At 40.6% G+C, this 17682-nt stretch overlaps 1 protein-coding gene across 6 annotated transcripts in view; it reads right to left on the bottom strand.

The window, feature by feature from the left end:
- Positions 1-17682, bottom strand: part of mef2cb (myocyte enhancer factor 2cb) — a 291079-nt gene that overhangs the window by 157973 nt on the left and 115424 nt on the right. For all 6 annotated transcript variants that reach the window (XM_078564876.1, XM_078564866.1, XM_078564895.1 and 3 more), the window contains one exon: positions 16632-16815. In XM_078564876.1, coding sequence (XP_078421002.1) covers positions 16632-16685 — 54 coding nt within the window. In that variant the 5' untranslated portion in view covers positions 16686-16815. The remainder of the gene's footprint in view (positions 1-16631; positions 16816-17682) is intronic.

Here is a 17682-nt window from a genome sequence, read left to right on the forward strand (position 1 = left end):
ATTTCTTGGTCATCAATGATTGTCTTTAAGTGAGGATCAATGATCAGACTCAAATCCAGTTTATCAGGTGCACTTCAAGTGAGTGCTGTGTCAAAGGCTGTCATCTATATGTGATTGTTATAGCCATTTAATTGGATTTTCCGCATGTCAAGATCATGTTTGCTCCAGGGACGCATGCTTGTGTGGACTGCCCACTATATTGGATTGTCTTTTGGGTAATAGAGGCTGTGGTTTCACAGAGAGCTAAGGAGTTTGGCAGCATTGCATGTTGCAGATGTCACACACTCCTGAGACTGGACACCAATGGTGGATGGATAATGTCGAAGCTTATTGAAGGAGTTGCAAATATGTGTGACATCACCTTGCAAAATGTGTAATTACTGCAGTATTGTTAGCACATTCAATCATATCTGAAAGTCATGGCTGTAAAGTCAGGCTTCCTACTGGCACTCTTGGCATAATGGGCATGGTTTGACTAGACACAAGGTGGTGTTTTCTCCGGCTCTTTGAGAGCCTTTAACATGGTGCACAGTCCAAGTTATGAAGGACTTCTCAAAGTGTATTTGTGTACAATGTTGAGGCCAAAGGTCATGATGATCATGGTTGCAGTAACATTGCAGGAGAGGAATAAAAAGGGGTCAGAGAGAAAGAGTAATAGGAAGACAGCAATAGAGGGAACAAGAAAGTTAAAGTTCCAGAGAAATGAAAAGAGATACAGCCAAAGGAAAACCACAAAGCAATTTTTCAGTGGGCTCCTTGACACTGCTGTTCATATCAGTTCCTCCAAAACTGACACACAATATTAATAGAAAATCTCTTGGCCTCCAAATGTTTGTGACTTGTAACAACTTTTATTTCTATAGAGTTCGTCACAAGCAGAGACACATGTTAAAGTACTTAAGATTAAAAAGAAAACAGTGGACCTGGATACAAGGGTGTGAGAAGTCACTGGTGGGCATTAAGCACCTCTTAAGCAACCTTTTGCTTTATTCTTTTGCAGGATGTGGGCGTCGCTGACTAGGCCAGCAATTTTACTGCCAATCAATAATTGCCCTTGAGAAGGTGGTGGTGAGCTGCCTTCTTGAACCACTGCAGCCCATGTGGTGTAGGTACATCACAGTGCTGTTAGGGATGGAGTTCCAGGATTTTGACTCAGTGACAGTGAAGGAATGGTGATATACTTCCAAGTCAGGATGGTGAGTGGCCTGGAGGGGAACTTGCAAGTAGTGGTGTTCCTATGCACCTGCTGCCCTTGTCCTCCTAGGTGGTAGAGGCTGCGGGTTTGGAAGGTGCTGTCGAAGGAGCCTTGGTGAGTTGTTGCAGTACATCTTTTCTTTATTCGTTCTTGGGATGTGGGTGTCACTGGCTAGGCCAGCATTTGTTGCCCATCACTAATTGCTCTTGAGAAGGCAGTGGCCAGCTGTCTTCTTGAATTGCTGCAGTCCCTGTGGTGTAAGTACACTCACAGTGTTGTTAGGGAGGGAGTTCCAGGATTTTGACCCAGCGACAGTGATATATTTCCAAGTCAGGATGATGAGTGGGTTGCATCTTCTAGATGGTACACACTGCTGCCATTGTGCGTCAGTGGTGGAGGGAGTGGATGTTGGAGGTGGTGGATGGGGTGCCAATCAAGCGGGCTGCTTTGTCCTGGATGTTGTCGAGCTTCCTGAGTATTGATGGACCTGCACTCATCCAGGCAATTGGAGAGTATTCCATCACACTCCTGACAGGATTTGGGAAGTCAGGAGGTGAGTTACTCACCATAGAATTCTCAGCCTCTGACCAGCTCTTGTAGCCACAGTATTTATATGGCTGGTCTCAATCAGTTTCTGGTCAATGGTAACCCCCAGGGTATTGATAATGGGGGATTCAGTGATGGCAATGCCATTGAATGTCAAGGGGATATGATTGAATTCTCTCTTGTTAGAGATGGCCATTGTGTGGCGCAACTGTTACTTGCCACTTATCAGCCCAAGCCTAAATGCTGTCCGGGTCTTGCTGCATTTGGACATGGACTGCTTCAATGTCTGTGGAGTCGCGAATGGTGCTGAACATTGTACAATCATCAGGGAATACTCCCACTTCTGACCTTATAATGGAAGGAAGGTCATTGATGAAGCAGCTGAAGATGGTTGGGCCCAGGACACTGCCCTGAGGATCTCCTGCAGTAGAACCATAGAAAGTTTATAGTGCAGAAAGAGGCCATTCAGCCCATCGTGTCTGCGCCAACCAAAAAGAGAAAAAGAAACTTGCCACTCATCTTAATCCCACTTTCCAGCACCTGGACCGTAGTCTTGCAGGTTACAGCACTTCAGGTGCAGGTCCAGGTATCTTTAAAATGAATTGAGCGTTTCAACCTCAACCACCAATTTAGTCAGTGAATTCCAGATGCCCACCACACTTAGATGAAAAAAGTTTTTCCTCATGTCCCCTCTAATCCTTCTACCAATCACCTTAAATCAATGCCCCCTGGTAATTGACCCATCAGCTAGGGGAAACAAGTCTTTCCTATCTACCCTATCAAGGTCCCTCATAATTTTGTACACCTCAATTAGGTCTCACCTTAGCCTCCTCTGTTTTAAGGAAAACAACCCTAGCCTAACCAATCTCTCCTCATAGCTGCAATTTTCTAGCCCTGGCAACATTCTTGTAAATCTCCTCTGCTCTCTCTCCAGAGCAATTATGTTCTTCCTGTAATGTGGTGACCAAAACTGTACACAAAATTCCAGCTGTGGTCTAACCAGTGTTTTATACAGTTCCATCATTACATCCCTGCTTGTGTTTTCAATGCCTCGCCCAGTAAAGGAAAGCATTCCATGTGCTTTCTTGATGTTCTGGGACTAAGATGTTTGACCTCCAACAACCACAACCATCTTCCTTTGTGCTAGGTATGGCTCCAAGCAGTGGAGAGTTTTCCCTGATTCCCAATGACTTCTGCTTTGCTAGGGCTCCTTGATGCCACATTCAGTCAAATGCGGCCTTGATGTCAAGGGCAGTCACTCTCACCCTACCACTTGAGTTCAGCTCTTTTGTCCATGTTTGAACCAAGGCTGTAATGAGGTTAGGATCGGAATGGCCCTGGCAGAACCCAAACTGAGCATCAGTAAGCAGGTTGCTTCTGAGTAAATGCCATTTGATAGCACTGTCAATAACCCCTTCCATTACTTTGCTGATGATCAAGGGTAGACTGATGGGGCAGTAATTGACCATGTTGGATTTGCCTGCTTTTTCTAGACAGGACATACCTGGACAATTTTCCACATTTATGGGTAGATGCCAACGATGTATTAGAACAACTTGGATAAGGATGCAGCTAGTTCTGCAGCACAATTATTCAGTACTATTGCTATCCCTCCCATTTATTTATTGGTCTTACTGTTTTTCATCAAACAAAATTAACATCTTGTCTGAAGGACAGCATCTCTGACAGTGCAGCACTCTCACAGTACTGCATTTAACTGCCAGTCAAGATAACATGCTCAAATATCTAGACTGAGACATGAACCTTCTGATTCAGAAGTGGGAGTGCAGCCAATGAACCTTGAATGACACTTTAACAAAGGAAAAGCAATCATGGCTGGAGAAATTCAATTCCAAGAGGCCCACTTCATGATTGAGAACACAAGAACTAAACAAAGTAGGAGTGGCATGGTTCTGCGCTGACTCTCCAGTTAGTTTGAGATCACTGATGCTGTCCTGCAGGGAAAGGTGGCCCAGCTTAGCCAACATGCTAATGGTCTCATTTCTAGGACCTGGGGTTGGGTCTCTTGCCTGTGGCTATCGAAGGTGGGGATTCTGCTCTGCTATAATTGTGCTTGTGGAACAAACCCCCAGGAATTTTGGGCTCATGGAATAGTCATAGACTCAGAAAGGATCTGATCCAATTTTTTGATTATTAAAGACACAGTATCAGACCAGTAAGTGAATTGCTTGAGGTGATATAGTCAAGTGAAATTCAGAGGCACTCACAGAAACTAAAGAAATTGGGAGAGAAAGAGAGTGGGTGTCTGGAACTTAGACTGACAGCTGATCAATCTCTGAGCAGGGATTCCAGAGGAGGTGGTGAAAAAACACTCCTGTGGTTCTTTAAGTGTCAGCTGGAATTCTGTACATTAAAGTTATCACAGTATAAGGAAGGTTAGAGCAGATTATTGTGGAAAATAATTAGTGGGTCTCGGAACCCTTGGTTGGGAAGTGGAAATCTTGCAATGATCTCCCGTAAAGGGTCGGAGAAGCTTTTTTTGTTTTTTTTTGTTGAGTCCTGAATTGCCTAAAGGCTGCCTTTTTTTGCCTCTCTGAAGGGGGTTGAAAGGATGGTTGATGCATATGGATGAAATATGGGAGTGAAACTGATGACCTTTCCTCATTCTAGATAGATAAAATAAACAGAATCTAACTGGATGGTCAAATGACTTTACAAAACTCAGGGGGAAATTAGAAAAATATTGATTAGGAGTGCTCTGACTCTTGGGCTAGTTACAGCATTCAAAAAAGACATAAACAGAGGCACTGCATATACTTAATGTAAAAGATCAAAATGCTGAATAGTAAGAAACTAACAAACAATGGTTACTACAAATCAATGGCATGTAAGGTTACTCAAACATATTGTTCCCATGGTCAGATTAGTAACATTCAATCAAGGCAGTCAAATGTTTATAGATATCTAGATTGACAATTTACTTTGTATGTGTATATTATACTGCGAGCTTTTATTTATTTGGTTTTTGTATTTGTAGGAGTTATCAGCATATCCCACCTTCATCAGAGGATGGAATTACCCCACAATGTTGTTACAGTTAATTTATAAAGAAAAAAATCTGCATTTGTTTCCAGCAAAATTCTATTTCAAGAATGTGTTGTTATTTCGCAGTATTCAAGTACTAAGTGTTATATAATTAACCTACAGCAATGATGTCGCAATCACAATATTGTGTGGCTATTAGTGCATGGAGAGCAAGGGTGCATCCTAGCATAAGTGCCATGTTTTGTCCACTGGAGTCCTTAATCACTATCCAGGTCCAGGGGAAGTTCCCAACTTTGAACACCAATGGTGGGTGCCCATGCCACGAGGGGAGCAATTAGGATGCTAGGCTGTTGCAGAGAGCACAAACTGCAGCATAGCATGCTAGAAAAATAAATTAGTCCCTCTTCGACATGGTGGTACTTTAAAAATATAAAAAAGTGTTATACATAACTCTTTGAGAAGTCAGGTCCTAAACCCTCAAGTGAAGCACACATACAATATTCAGTGGCTGAATACACCTGACCTCACCAGCCACTGGTCATGTTGTGCCAAGCAGCTAGGATGCCCAGTACAGGAAGAGCAAAGACAAGACATATCTGGGTTACAGCCTAATTTCCGATATTTCCAATGGACACTTGCCAGGATCATGGTGTAATTGTGCTCGCAGGACTGTGGATTTGTATGAACATCATTCAGCATCAAGTTCATGGACCACATTGGTAGTCATCAACACTGACAATAACAGAATAACATCCTGACAAGAAAATGGAAACATTGTGTAGTATAAATAATAAAAGACACTAAGAAGTGACTTCAAGGGTGAAATCTCATGGCTAAGATGACTGCTATAAAAGTACTTGGCCCTGAAGATATGTGGGCTGCAATCCTGACAGTAATGTCAGGAGTGCACATGCAGGTGCCCTCCAGTGTTGGCCCCTCCAGAATTTGCAGGGCCTGGGGGAGGATACTTAATTTTTTATGGAGCCAGTCAGTCCTTGTGCTTCCACATTACATCACATCACATCACATCAAAGTTGCTTATCTGTCCCTTGCTGCTGGAAATTCTAGCCTCTACCCATCATTGGTTGTGTGTGGCTCCCCAGGCCCCCTCACCTTTCAGCACCCCTGTGTAAGAGAGCTAAACGTAAAATGGTGGGGACCTCTGGAGGCCACTATGCTTGATTTCACCGGGAACACCAGGCTCCAGTGTTATGCTGAGTCCATTAAGAGTTGAAATTCCAGCATAAGGAGTCCTTGCTCCTCCACTCCACACAACCCCCAGTGGAAATTCTCAGCTAAGGTTGGAACCCAGCATATCTGAATCCTGACCTTTATCAGATCTATTCTATCAGACACCAGTATGGTAGGAATCCTGTGGTATTGCCTACAAAATTTGGCCCTTGTGCTTTGCTCTTCCTGCTCCGATCAGCTGACTCTCAAATACTACTTTGCAATCATTCTAAAGCATATGTTATTCCCTATTCTGAGTTTGATAACAGGGTATATGAGATATTATTTCAAATTTATTTTTCAAGCTTCTGCAAACAAAAAACTTTATGCCCATTAGGTTCTCCCACTTTGTTGTCCTTTAACTAAATTCTCATACAGCCATAGGAGTCAGAGTCATTTACGGCACAGAAGGAGACCATTCAGCCCATCAAGTCCATGCCGGCTGCCCACAGAGCAATTCAGTCAGTCATACTCCCCCGCTTGATCCTCGTAGCCCTGCAAGTTTATTTCCTTCAGGTGCCCATCCAATTTCCTTATGAAATCATTGATTGTTTCCGCTTTCACTACCCTTGTAGGGAGCAATTTCCAGGTCATTACCATTTGCTGCATTAAAAAGTTCTTCATGTTTCCCCTGCATCTCATGCCAAATATCTTAAATCTGTGTCCTCTAGTCCTACTACCATCAACTAATGGGAAGACTTTTTTCCTGTCTATCTTATCAAGCCTGTCATAATTTTGTACATCTCTATCAAATCTCCCCTCATTCTTCTGTGCTCTAAGGAGAGCAACCTCAGCCTTTCCAACCTAACCTTGTAACTAAAATGCGCCATCCCTGGAACCATCCTGATAAAAAAAACTCTCTGAACCCTCTCAAGGACCTTCACATTTTTCTTAAAATGTGGTGACCAGAAGTGGTCACAAAACCCTAGCTGGGGCCTAACCAGAGGTTTATAAAGGTACAGCATAACTTCCCTGGTTTTGTACTCAATGCCTGTATTTATGAAGTCCAGGATCCCATATGCTTTGCTAGCCACTCTCTCAATTTGTCCTGCCAACTTCAAAGATCAATGCACATACACCCTCAGGTGTTTCTCCACACACTTTGGAATTGTGCCATTAAGTCTACATTGACTCTCCCTGTCCCTCATTGCCTCTCCCTACCCCTTCTGCCAAAATGCATCATTTCACACTTCTCTACATTGAATTACATCTGCCACTTATCTGCCCATTCTGCTAACCTATCTTAGTCCTGTTGCAGGCAATTCATATTGTCCTCACTATTTGCCACTCCTCCAAGTTTGGTATCACGGCAAATTTTGAAATTTTACTCTGTATTCCAAAATCCAAGTCATTTATATACAGCAAAAAAAAACAGCGATTCTAGCACTAACCCTTGGGGAACACCACTGTCTGCCACCCTCCAGTCCAAAAAACAACCGTCTACCACAACTCACTGCTTTCTCTGATTAAGCCATTTTTTAAAATCCAGGCTGACACTGACCCTACTATTTCATAAGCCTCAATTTTATTAACCAGCCTTTTATGTGGTACTTTGTCAAACACCTTTTTAAAATCTATATAGACAACATCTACCACATTCCCTTCATCAATCTTCTCTGTTACTTCATCAAAAATATTAATTTGTTAAATATGATCTACCTTTTACAAATCCATGCTGGCTCTCCTTAATTAACTCAAACCTCTTCAAGTGCCTGTTGATTCTTTTTCCCTGATTATGGATTCCAAAACTTTACCCACGACTGATGTCAACCCAGCCTGTAGTTGCTAGGACGGTCCTCACAACTTTTCTTGAATAAGGGTGTCACATTTGCCATTCTCCATTACTCTAGCACCTCTTCCATATCTAAGGAAGACTGAAAGATTAAGGCAAGCCCTTCCATTACCCCCACTTCCTTTAGTAACCTGCGATGCAAGCCATCTGGACCAGATGACGTGTCTACACGAAGCATAGCCAGCCTTTCCAGTAACTCCCCCTTTTCAATTTTCACACTATCCATTGCTCTTTACTTCTACTGATATTTTGCCAGATGCCTCTTCCTTAGTAAATACCGATACAATGAACTCATTAAGTATTCTAGCCTTGCCCTGGACCTCTAAGCACATATCACCCTCTTTCTCCTTTGCTGGTACATACACGATGGGCTGAATAGTTTCCGTCTGTGCCCTTAAAACTCTGTGATTCTGAGAATAGGACCCAGTTTACTGTTACTACCCGTTTACTATTTACATGCTGATAGAAAGTTTTTGGGTTCCCTTTTATGTTGATTGCCATTCTATTCGCACACTCTCTCCTTGCCAGTCATATTTTCCTCTTCACTTCCCCTCTTCAGCTTATTTTATTTGATCTGGTTATCCCTTGAAGAATTCACCTGACATACATAATACACCCTCTTTTTTTAGTTTCATCATAAACTATCTCCCTCATCATCCAAGGAGTCCTGTTTTAGGCTCCCTTACCTTTTGTCCTTGTTGGAATGTATCTAGTCTGTACCTTTGGCATTTCTTCCTTAAAAATCACCCTGACAGTTTTTCCTGTCAGTCTCTGTTCCATTTTATCCTGGCTAGATCTTTTCTCATCGCACTGAAATTAGTCCTCTTCAGTTTGAAGTTCTGTATTAGATTGCTCCTTGCACTTCTCCATCACCAATCTAAACCTTATGATATGATGATCACTCTTACCCAATGTTTCCCCACAGACACTTGGTCCACTTGGCCAACCTCATTTCCAAGCACCGGATCCAGAAATGTCTCCTTTCTAGTTAGGCCAAGAACATACTGATCAAGGGAGTTCTCCTAAACACATTTCAGAAATTCCTTCCCCTTCTTACCCTCTTTCAAGACGTCCCCTCTTTCAAACACTGCAATATCCCACCCCAATCCCTTTTTTCCTTCTTGATATCCTTGTATATTAGGCACCCAACCCTCACCATTTTTAAGCCACATTTCTGTTATTGCCACTACATCATATTCCACTCGGCTATTTGTGCTTGTAGCTCACCAACCTTATTCAGCACACTTTGTGCATGTACATAAATGCATTGTAATCCTGACTTTGCATTCTTCGTCTGCTCCTATCTAATATGCTGCTACTTATTTCTCCAGTGCTCTCTCACGTTATGCACCTTATTTCTCTTTCTACTTCTGTATGCTGGTGAAAAGCCCCTACCAATTTAGTTTAAACCCTCCCCAACCAAGTTCTGAACCTCCCCTCGAGGACATTGGCCCCACTCCTTTTGAGGTGCACCCCATCATTTTTGAATAGGTGCCTTCTGCTCCAGACAGATCCCAATGCCTCAAGAATCTGAAACCTTCCCTGCTGCACAGTGCTTCAAGTCCACATTGATTTCCGCTATCTTCCTATTTCTAATCTGGCTAGTGTGCAGCACTGCAAGTAATCTCAAGATTACTTCTCTCAAGGTTCTACTTTTTAACTTCCTCCCTAGCTCCTGAAAAAGTGACCTTAGGACCTCAACACCTACTGTCTCTATGTGTACCACAACTTCTGGCTCACTCCCATCCCCTGCAGAATATTCTGCATCCTCTCTGTGACGTATTTTACCCAGGCACTCAGAAGGCAATACACCATGCAGGACTCATGGTTGTGATTACAGAAATGCCTGTCTGTCTCCCTAACAATGGAATCTCCTATACCAATAGCATTTCTATACTTTCTCCTATACAGTCCCTTTCCCTTTGATGCCATGGTATGGGCTGCACTCCTCCGGGCATCGTCACTGCCAGCAGTCCCTAATTATAGGTATCTGTTTGAGGTTGGCACATACCCTGAAGATTCATGTACTACCTGACTCTTCCTACTGTTCTGGATGGCCACCCACCTTCTATTCTGAACTCTCACAGTCTGTGGGATGATCACCTCCTGGAACATATGATTGGCTAACAAGGGAGTCAAAGGTTATTGGTAGGTGGGAATGTGGAGTTGAGGCCACAATCAGATCAGCTATGATCTTGTTGAATGGTGGAGCAGGCTTGATGGGCTGATTGGCCTAATCCTGCTCCTAATTCATATGTTTGTATGTTTATATGAAACTCTCATCCAATAGCAACTCTAAGCAACACATCTCAGATGTCAATCCGTGATGTCAAAAAATCTCTGTTCCAAGTTTAAACTATTCTCTGTTCCTGTTTAAACTATTAATTTTAATGAATATCTCTAGACCTACTCTGTGTTTATGCACTTATTAATTCACTTACTGTTATACTAACCCTGAATGAACATTTTTAAATTTCAAAACACCTAATTTTAATGGATACCCTTGTTTAGTGGGGGAAAAGAGAAAAATACTCAGTAAGAAATCACTTAACTACTTTTCTTTGACAACACACTAAGATTTATTTGACACCATCGATAGGCTCTGAACCCATACAACTCCCGCTGGTCTCACTCTGCTCTCGCTCTCACTGCTGCTGCCATTGCTCTTTTATGCTCCCTGATGAACTTGCACTGTTCTCGCTCTTGCTGCTGTTACCCTGTTCTTTTATGCTCCCGCTTGCATAACTTTGTTATCACTCTCACTGCTGCTGCCACCACTGCTCTTTTACCTCTCCTCTGGTCTTGCTCTGTTCTCTGGTACTTTCATTCATCTCTTATCTCAATTTTAACCAGTTCAGGTTTTACCTCTTTAACATCTGTAACAGCTAACAAAATGATATACTTGTTTGCCTGTCAATTTCTGCTTCTCCTCCACTAACTCACCATCCTGTCCTCTCAGGGTTCCTCTTCATATTTAATGATATATTTGTAGAACGTTTTACCTGTCTTTAATTTTTTTTAAGATTGTTTCCTCATACTCCCTCATTGTTTTCTTTTTCAACCTATTTCCTTAGTTTCTCATTCTCTCCTATTTTCAGCATTTTTAATCACACTTAGAAGCCTCATGAGCTCTCTTCAATTTATTAGCTTCTAGCTTCTTTTTTTATCCTTATCATTCTGAAACTTAAAACAATATTTTTAAACTATATTTTTATTGTGAAACTACACAATCTCATTGATAGAAATATCTCATCTTGATCTCCTGTCCTGTGTGCCATTATCACTATTCTACCTTGATTCAGCAAGCTCACTCATCTTTCTAATCTGCATCATACCAATTTGGCATCCTTATTTTTAAAGTAACATTTTTCCTTTCTATTTGAACCTCAAACCCTATCACACTATGTTCTCTACTCCTGATGTGTTCACTCACATATCACCTAATTACCTGATCTGATTCATTATTCATAACTTCACTGTGCAATGCCTCTCTGCCACAGGCATAATGCTTGAGGAAAGAGTCCCATGCACATTTTAGGAATTTCACTTCACTTTCTCCATTTGTTCCCTACTTATCCCAATTAATGAGCTGGTAATTAAAATCTAAACAATAATTTTGTTATTCCTACTCATCTGATCTGTCGACAAATTTCCTCTCCCATTTCCCACCCACAATTAAGGGTCTGTAGTCCAAACCCAGTAATTTAACAATCCCTTTTTACATCTTTCATTTCTATTCATAATAACTCCATATGCACCTCTTTCTTATGTACATCAGTCCTAACTGCAGCATATACACTTGAATATTGGTCGGTTGCTCTAAGGCCAGCACGTTCACTGGTTGGAAAGTTTTTTTGTTATAATTACCAATCAGCCCCTTTTATAAGACCTGGGTCCCACTTTTGTCTCTAAAATGATCTTGAACCAAAGTTCTTAATACTGCCTAGATTGTTGAGTGGTTTGGGGGCCGGAGTTACATGGGTCCTAAGAGGGATGCTCTTGTGCCTTTCTCACTTCCTGCAAATTTCAGAGCCTTGTGTGGATCAGATGGAAGTGCTGCCATCTCATACCCCAACAGAATGTTCTGGTGCTTCAGGATCCCACCTGATCTTCTGTCCCTGTTAGGTCTATTGCACTGGACATGTCCAAATATTTCACTTTACACCCCAAGGAAATTTGGGGACATATGCACTCATCCCCAGTGATCATGTCAGCGGTCACAGCAGTGTTGACCTCGGCAGATTTGCCAAGTTTAAAACTAATAGTGCCTACCTCTTCAAACAGTTAGTTTCCAAAAAGAAAGGTTCAGGTTGAATGCAAAACCACATGTAGATCAACTGTTCCACCATCAGCTGATGTGAGTGTAGAAAGACAAATTGCTGGCTAAGGCAATCCCACTGGTCTCTTATTTCACCCAAAATTTCTGTGATAATGGAGAAGGAATAATTTAAGTTCCACTGCGTATCTAAAATGTGGTTTTGAGGTCTAAGCATTAATAATTATAGCACCTTATTACATCCTCATGAAGTCTCAAAACATTTAACACTAAATTAATTGCTTTTTGAAGGTAGTCACTGTTGTTATTTGGGTGATCTTGGAAGCCAATTTTTTTCACATAGTAATGTTCCACAAATGGCAAGTGGGATTCTTTTGGTGGCATTCCTTGGGGGAGGGATCAGAACACCAGGAGAGTTCTCTGCTCTTCTTCAAATAACATCTACCTGAACAGACAGAAAACATCTAATCCAAAAAACAGCATTTCTAACTGTGAGCACTCCCTTTGTATGGCACTAAAGTATTAATGTAGATTATGTATTGGTTCAGAAATGGGGTTTGAACTCAGCTTTCTGATTCAGAAGCAAAAATGTGCTACCAACTAAAGTAAACTGACACACAAGTGAACGAGTGAAATGAAAAGGAAAATTGTGATTGGAGGTCTAAAATAAAACAAAAAATGCTGGAAATGTACAGCTATTGTGATTATATGTTAATGTTGACTCAGCTCATTCTCACCTGCAACTCAGAAGGTAATGAATTCAAGACTCACTTCAAAGACATTCAAGAACCACTCCAAAGACATTCAACACTCACTCCAGAGCTATGAGCACATAATTTGAGGCTGACACTTCAGTGCCACACTAGGTAAGTGGTACACAGTCAAATGGAATGTCAAATTGAAGCCCCCTCTGTCCTCTTAGGTGGATGCAGAGGATCTAGTGCACTATGTAAAGAAGAGTTCTCTCTTATCCTGGTCAATCAAGATTACTAAAACAGATTATCTTGTTGTTTATCTCATTGTTATTTGTGGGACCTTGCTGTGCACAAACTAGTTGCTATGTTTGTCTACGCTGTAACAATCACTTCACCAAAGGTACTTCATTGGCAGTGAAGCACCTTTGGGATGAACCGAGGTCACAAAAGTCACTATTCAAATGCAAGTTCTTTCTTTACCGAAAGCAGTAATATATATTTCTCTTATAGATACTAATTGACCTGCAGTGCATTTCTAGCAGTTTGTTTTTGTTTTTATTTTAAATGAATTATTTATCATCATCCGAATAACTTTTAGTTACACACTGCAAATTGAAGGGCATCAAACTATCAATCGTGCATACAAAGGCTATGCTGATAAACATGGGCAAACACTCCTAAGGACTAATTTTCCTCTTCATCCTTCCACTGGGATCCAGGCAAGCACATCTTACTCAAGGTGTACCCAAATTTTCTGGCCCTCCCAATGCAGGCTTATCCCCTAGCTAGGCTTTGCACATGGAATGAAAGCAAAGGGGTGGCAACAGGAATGCAGCTGCAGGCCTGGTGCTTAACAATTAGAAGACAACAAAGCAAAAAGTTCATGGGGAGCAGAAAAAATGGGGACCTAGCTACAGTTAATTTCTATTTTTAGATCATTTCTGGGCTCCTTTTGACCTGCAGGATCCAATCATAGGCCTTTTTGGAGACACAAATGTGTATTCAGGGCTTCCAGGAAATTCTGAAGTAGCAGAGTTGGGGCAGAGACATCAGAGTAAATTGTTCCTTTAATCTTTATGATAATTGTGACATTTTTAAGAATTTCCAACCAATCATAAGAATTGGGAACAGGAATAGGCCAATCGCCCTATCAAGCCTGCTCTGCCATTCAATAAGATCATGACTGATCTGATTGCGGCCGTAACTCCACTTTCCAGCTTGTCCCCCCTAACTTTTCACTCCTTTGTAGATAAAAACTGTTTAACTTTGCCTTGAATATATTCAATGACCCAGCCTCCACTGCACTCTGGGGGAGAGAATTCCAAAGATTAACCATTTGCTGAGAGACAAAATTCCTCTGCATCTCCATTTTAAATTGCAAACTCCTTATTTTTGAACTGTGCCCCCAGTTCTAGATTTCCCCCAAGAGCGGAAACACCCTCTCCGCATCAAGTCGCCTCAAAATCTTATATGTTTCAAAAAGATCACCTCTCATTCTTCTAAACTCCAATGAGTATAGGCCCAACCTGCTCAACCATTCCTCTCAAGACAACCCCTTCATCCTAGGAATCAATCTAATGAACCTTCTCTGAACTGCATCCAGATGAACTACAATTATATCTCTCCTTAAGTAAGGAGACCAAAACTGTACACAATACTCTAGGTCACATCCAAAAACTCCAAATTGTTGGAGATGGGTGAAAATGCCACATCAAAAATTTATAACCAGGTTTGTTCAGGTTGCATTACGGTGCTGTTTAAATAATTCTTGGAAGCTGTCAAACTCTTATCGTACCAATCTGTAAACATCAGTGTTTAGTGTAATAAAAACAGAAAATGCTGGAAAAACTGAGCAAGTCTGGCAGCATCTGTGACGAGAGAAACAGAGTTAATGTTTCAACTCAGTATGACTCTTCAATCTTTAATGGTTTTATTTGGATTATCAGGAATGTCTTTGTTCAGGAATGATGTGCTATCCACAACCAGGCACTCCACTTAATGTACAGTACAGCCTGTTGTGAAGTAAAGCTTTTTTACTGTGACCCAATGATATCCCTTCATAATATCCCTGCAGAAGATCTAGCACAATAATATGAATTTCTGCATGAATTATCCATGCGATTTTTTGAGAGAGATTGCCAATTAATACTGAATTGAGGGCAATTCTGTGTTACGGGCTCATGATGAGGCCATGTGGATGATTCATACAGAAATGAAAATATTTATAATCATGCAATTGGGTGATCGGAGGTTGACCAAACTCATTTTACGGATGATCCTTGTAACAAATAGAGAGACGAGACTTTCACCCCAGCAGGCTGGGTAGGATTTGAACCCAAGTTGGAGACACTGTACTAACTCTATAAGCTATCCTTTCCCCTAACCGATTTTATTTTTAAATCTTTTAATTATTTAGGAGAGGGGCAGAAATATTTCCCACACCATAAAAACCTAAAACTATAATAAAGAGTTCAATATTATGTAAATGACAGAAAGTTGAGATGATACCATCAAAACAAAGATAAGAATTTCCAAATGTGTTTGATTATCTTTAAATAGAAAATTCTTAATTTTTGCATTTTTGTGCAGAATTTGGTACCAACAAAAGTGAATTTCATCAACTTCCAAACCATTGTGGCATTTAAATAAATTACCGCTCCTTTGTTTCAATATAACACTGCTATGTACAAATTGTAAGGGGATACCTAATGGTCGTTAAAGGGACAGAGATTGTGGGAAGTATCAAAATAAACATTGAGTCTCTTCACAATAAATTTTTATAAGATACACCTTTGAGCTCCCAGTTGTTACAGTCAATTGGTTGAGAGAGAAATAATGATTTATAAACTAGCATTAAAGACCTTCATTTCAGCTTCCAACTGTAAACTATTTAAAGCAAGCAACAAGGTAGTTGAATAATGGCAGCATTATTGCTTTCTGACTTGGCTTGAAGCAATAACCAGCCTACAGGGAAAAACACAGAATGTATCCATCATAAATCCTAGGTTGGTTTGTTCTTTAAACATAATTTTTCCCCGAGAGCTGTTCAATCCCAGTACAAAGTGTTGTTTTATTAATCCAACGGTATAATTCGTCAAGCGCATGGAAATTAAATTTGTGCTTTGATTGGTTTTTTTCAAAACAATGTTCTGACGGATACAGAAATAAAAGTTATAGCATCAGAGAGATTAAGTAAATCAAAAAAAAATGGAGAAAAGGATTTTAATAAAACATAAAAGATTGAGTGGAGAGTAGTTTGATTGTCTCCTCCTTCTGATTTACTCTGATATCCACAAAGCAATTACAACATGTTAAAACTAATATAATATAACTTTTCCAATGGAACGCAAGAAATCGAACAGCTTTGCTATTTTTAATTTGTTCTGAGAACTTTCAATTGTATTGGCATAAATTATTACTGCCCATATCTTTATTTAGAATAGATTTTATTGCTTTAGGAAATTCATAATGTAATGAAAAAAATATTTATTTTCTTTGGTACACACTAAAATAATTAGCACATATATTTGGAATCCACATTTCAGAAACTGAGAGGAAACCACAATTCATATCAGTATCAATTCCAGTAACCAGTTCAGTGACACACTTATTATGTTACTTGTACCAGCAACTATTAAAGTCAATATATTCAGCAGATAGTTTTAAACTTTATTTTCAATTCACACTTTAATGTAATTAGGGCATGGGAAGCTGTTTGCAAAAATCATTGCTTATTGTTAATGATGTATAAACATTTAGTGATTCTTCAAAGTAAAATCAACACACAAAAAACACAAATCATTTTCACTGCTACAAAATAGAAATGAATCCTTCATAGGCTCACTGTATTGACTGTTGTAAAAGGAACTGTTATTTACAGTTGTCCCTCACCTGTCTGTTTCGTTCATCCACAATCCGCGTGATCTGAATCTTTTTTCTCCCCATCCTCACTGTTTCTCTTCTCTCCTCTTCTTTAAGTCCTGTACTTCTGACCTTAACTCAGTCCCGTTTTCTCAATACCAGTCTTTCTTCTCACTCCTCACTTCGTTCAGTTCACAGATTCTTGCATCTGTCCCTGTGGATAAAAAAATAATCAATATTTGATAAGCAGGACACTTTTAACTAGCAAGCAAGATAAAGTGTAAGGGGTCACAATTCCATAGTTCTATGCAGGTCTTCCACTGTTTCCAAAAAATTCTGTTTCGCAAAGTAAGGGCACAACCTCCAAAAAATGGTGATGGTGGAGCGGGATGGAGCAGGGACCACTGGCCCTGGAAGCAGAGCATAGATGGCCACAGGGGTGGACGAGTGCCAAGGCAAGCTGGTTAAAAGGCTTGCCTTAGTTCTCTAGGATTTTGTCCCAGTTGTTTTAGAAGTTATTAGGCCATCTCGCCCTCACCCTTCACACCTATTCACCACCCCACCCAACCCTCCATATTCCCTCATACCCTCCATGTTAACTCAGGTCCTCCATAGCCCCTAATACCCTCCATGTCACCTGAATTCCAATTATGCCCCGCACCCACCCCCATTGCCCCTCACACCCTCCATTTGCATCCATAGCCACTGACACAGCGGGCAGATCTCAGGAATCATGTAGAGATGAGAAAAAATAAACTTCAAAAAATCTAATAGAGCTCTCATTCCTACACACTTAATACTAGAAAAGAAACTCCCGTTCATAAAATTCATTTAAGGTTTTTAAATCTTAAATGGTAAATCTCTTATAAAAATAAACAAACTTCTATTCAGCAGCCACAAATCCTTTAATGGCCTCTTTAAGCTGTTAATTAAACTATGAACTCAGAAACCCTTGTTGAGATAATTTTAGATTTTGAAACTCAGACAAGCATTCATAATGACATAATAGCCCTTGGGAAAATGTTTAGAAAGAGCTCTATTGAAACTGTACAAACAGATGTGAAATCTTTCTAACCTATGC

Source organism: Cetorhinus maximus, chromosome 2 (assembly GCF_964194155.1).
Source record: "Cetorhinus maximus chromosome 2, sCetMax3.hap1.1, whole genome shotgun sequence".
Lineage (NCBI taxonomy): Eukaryota > Metazoa > Chordata > Chondrichthyes > Lamniformes > Cetorhinidae > Cetorhinus > Cetorhinus maximus.